This window comes from Arachis duranensis, chromosome 4 (assembly GCF_000817695.3).
Source record: "Arachis duranensis cultivar V14167 chromosome 4, aradu.V14167.gnm2.J7QH, whole genome shotgun sequence".
Taxonomy (NCBI): Eukaryota; Viridiplantae; Streptophyta; class Magnoliopsida; order Fabales; family Fabaceae; genus Arachis; species Arachis duranensis.
In genome coordinates this window covers 38,182,885-38,186,488 of record NC_029775.3, presented here as the reverse complement: position 1 = coordinate 38,186,488, position 3,604 = coordinate 38,182,885, and the positions used below count along the sequence as shown (strand labels likewise).

At 33.0% G+C, this 3,604-nt stretch overlaps 1 protein-coding gene across 2 annotated transcripts; it reads right to left on the bottom strand.

Moving 5' to 3' along the window:
• Positions 1–241: 241 nt before the first annotated feature.
• LOC107483420 (nudix hydrolase 25) lies at positions 242–3,598 on the bottom strand. 2 transcript variants are annotated; one of them, XM_052259946.1, is made up of 6 exons: positions 3,437–3,598; positions 2,571–2,621; positions 2,046–2,138; positions 1,671–1,783; positions 952–1,067; positions 242–846 (listed from the first exon to the last, which is right to left on the bottom strand). In XM_052259946.1, exons 1-6 carry the CDS (start codon positions 3,500–3,502, stop codon positions 746–748), a joined length of 540 nt encoding a protein of 179 aa, XP_052115906.1. In that variant the 5' UTR covers positions 3,503–3,598; the 3' UTR covers positions 242–745. The 2 variants fall into 2 exon arrangements, with proteins under 2 accessions (XP_052115906.1, XP_052115907.1); XM_052259947.1 differs by having other exon boundaries at positions 1,689–1,783.
• Positions 3,599–3,604: the final 6 nt, after the last annotated feature.

Below are 3,604 nucleotides of genomic sequence, written 5' to 3'. Positions count from 1 at the left end.
TATCCTGTATTGTGTCATATTCTATGTCCATATTACATGCATCACGAAAAAAAAAAAAAAATCATGCATCATAGAAAAAACTGTCCATCGTTATAAGTTACGTAGCCAAATTTTTAAAAAATAAATTAAAATAATTCATTATAGAGGTCCATCGTAATTATTATTTATTTGCCAATTACTAATCTATTCTAATTATCCAAAAAATACTGACAGAATATTCCCAGCCTAGCAAAAAACAATATAACAAACTTTGAAAATACCATTTTATAAATTCCAAACCAAATCTCAAGAACCGAGAGCCTTTCATGGCACAACAGAATTTCCTAGTTTCTTTAATTTCATCTGGCTCCCAATTTTGGCCTTATCTAGCAGGACTATGATCTCTCTTTCAGTAGCAAATAGCTGCAATCAGTCTTACAAAATAACGGCTCCCAAAAAACGCTCTAACATTCATGTTCATCTATTCTGCAGCACCGTATATGCTTCCCCTCCCACTTGGTTGACATTTATATACACCACATCCACAAACCACAATCAACTTCTCAGTAAAGAAAACTAGGTAAACTTTTTGCACATAGCCACATACACCTTATACATCTATTTATCTTTATTATTACAAGTAGTGATAGCACCTAATGAGCAGTTTCTACCTCATTTACAAATAATGGCAGTGGTATTCCAAACTCAGTAGTAAGTAAAAATTAGTGAAGAAAATGGATTGAACTACATTTTGAATCCATAACGTTCACCATTTTGCCGATTTGCACTTGGCAGATATTGCACTCCCTTGGAAGTAAGGCTTGAAGGTTCTCATAACTTCTTCATAGGTTGGTCTCTTGTAGTCTACTGCCTGTTAATCATTTAGCAGAAAAATTAGATCCTTGGAGAGAGAGATAATAAATTCTCACTATTTTATTTTATTTTATTTTATTTCGAAAAAGAAGAAGAAACTAGCCTCCTCGACCACTTCTTCAGGGCTTGCCCATTTCCACTCTGCAAATTCCGGGTCTGCTTCCCCGGTAGCTAAGTTGACTTCAATTTCATCATCTCTTAGTTGCATGAGAAACCTATCAAATGTTCATTAGAAGAAGCATAATTTTGGTGTGCTTTCTCAAAAGTAATAAGCATCAATGAGAAAAGACCCATGCTAATTAGTTTGAAATTGAACTCACAAAATGAATAATGAAGAAAAATGCATTATAGCAAATAGAAGTTATGTCCATATTTATACTACCAAGGCTTCTCATAAGTGAACAAAACTAGCAACAATAACAAACCTCTTTCTTTAATAGCTTAGTCTAAAGCATAATTTGACAAATTGATTACCATGGATAACCTTATGTGTCTATTGTGTATTACAATGTCTTCCCTAGATAGATACCAAATCGGTAATAGTAGAGAGACTGTAATTCAAACTTAACTTAGTTAACTTAACATTCATAATTTCATACCTGTAATATATATATAATTACATCTAATATTAGTCGTTTATTTCAGCTGTAAATAATAACTAGAAAATAAAGTACTTTTGGACTGATTTAGGCTGATTTCTATTGTCTCCGAAACACTTTTTATACCAAATTACCAAACATGAATGCATCAAAGTAGCATATAGAAATGTATTTTATATACACAAATAAACAAACTTCAATGAGTAGATAGAAACGCACCAACACACAAGTACGCACCATTTTTGTGCCTGTCCATGCCATTCACCACCCCAGAGACGGTTGACTTTAGTCTTCACAGGAGGAGGGAAATCATAAGTCAACCATTTCGGAACCTGAAAATGTAAAGTGCAAGCTCAGTCTAATGTATGAAAAGATTAACATCCACTCATCTCTCAGATATGATCAAGAGTTCTGAAATAATGTATCTACAAAGATGTAAAATCCTTCTGTTAAATATGATTAACATTGCCCCAGTTTCTTACTTCTCAGAACTTGGTTTCTTTTATGCAAAATGATAAAATTGTTCATAATTTACATACATCTGAATCTTGTAACGTATCAGTATATCACTCTTTTGTGATGTTCTGCACAAACCTCAGCAATTATCTCAGCAGAAGCTATTCCAGTTTCTTCTCGAAGCTCCCTAATGGCAGCCAATTTGGGCTCTTCACCGTCTTCAATTCCCCCCTGATATTTAAGATCCCAAAGAGACGAGCAACCGATTTAGCTGAAACTTTTAATACTATACTAGACCTAGGAAATAACTATAATATAACAGGCAACAAAATTAATAATCCATTTTTCTGCAATGACTTGGAACAATGCACAATTAATAATATAACAGGCATGAAAATTAATTCAGCTCCTGCACTCTGAACAAGCCTTTACTGTTGATGTATCTCTAACTTCAAAGTGGTATCTTGCAGGAAAGACAAAATAAAAAATAAATAAATAAATAATTCTACCACTCAATCAATGAACATCACAAATGGATCCCTTCCATATAATTCCTTGATCTAAATTTTTGGCTTTATTCTTTGTAAATAATTCAAACTTATGCTAAGAAAAGGAGGAAAATGGCAAAACAATTGAGCACGTAAAGTGAACTTGTGAATTCACCTGAGGCATTTGCCATGCTCCTGGAACATTCAATCTTGAAGCTACGAATATCTGATTGAAAAAAAAGGGGATAATTGTTAGTCATGTTGCTCACACAGAGCAAAATATGATTATACTTATTCTCCGATTCAAACACTGCACACTGAAAATTGTAGAACATACTCATAAAATTTCTAAATTATACACACAAATTCAAACTAAAAATCATAGCATATGATCTGAAATCTAAGCTATCAGACGGTTATTCTGCAACATTTCGGTTAAGCTCAAATAACCTTAGATAAATACCACATGTCACAATCACCAAAAATCTGAATGAATTGCAAAACAGAACAGAGATCTCAGTATAGTTCATTAAATTATTGCATTTTTTCCCCTCCTCCTTTTGAATCAGTGGTCCAAAATACAATCAATTATGACAAAGTAGCAAGGGAGTGAATTAAACTAAAATAAAATGCTAGCCAAATTTTCCATATCTAAACGACAAATATGCTGCACGCCTAAGAAAAAATAAAAAATAAAAAATTCCCGCTTGTGTTGCATATTTATTTATGTCGGCGAATATATCCAAGTTTCGGATTTGAGACAGTATTGATATATAAGAATGCTTTACGAGTGAGCCATAATAAACAAAATAACATCAGAATTTTCCTTATAAGAAAAAAAATTACAACAAGTGAACATCCAATAAACTAAAAATAAGAAGAAAAAAAATTCCAGCTGAATATAAGACTTAAGAACCAGAATATCTAAAACACCAAAATAAAAAATCAAATACTAAAAATAAGGTAGGGAAATAAGAAAACACTGCATTTATCATGAATTGTTAAAAAAAAGGAGTGAAGTGGGAGATGGCAGATGAGGACCTGATTATGGGAGTTGATGAGACAGACTCCAACGTTGGGACGATAACCTTGGGGAAGATCCTCCATTATTGGATATGCGAGATGAAGGTAGTGAGGTTGATGGATTCGGATGATAATAACACACTGTAGAGAGAGAGAGAGAGAGAGAGAGAGAGAGAGATGAATATG

Bases quoted from the DNA above. Each gene is read 5' to 3' on its own strand.
- LOC107483420 (XM_052259946.1), bottom strand. From the start codon at position 3,502: ATGGAGGATCTTCCCCAAGGTTATCGTCCCAACGTTGGAGTCTGTCTC. The intron at 2,139-2,570 runs GTGAATTCACAA...CTTAAATATCAG, and splicing joins GAGCATGGCAAATGCCTCAG to GGGGGAATTGAAGACGGTGA. The intron at 1,784-2,045 runs GTTTGTGCAGAA...TTACATTTTCAG, and splicing joins CTGCTGAGATAATTGCTGAG to GTTCCGAAATGGTTGACTTA.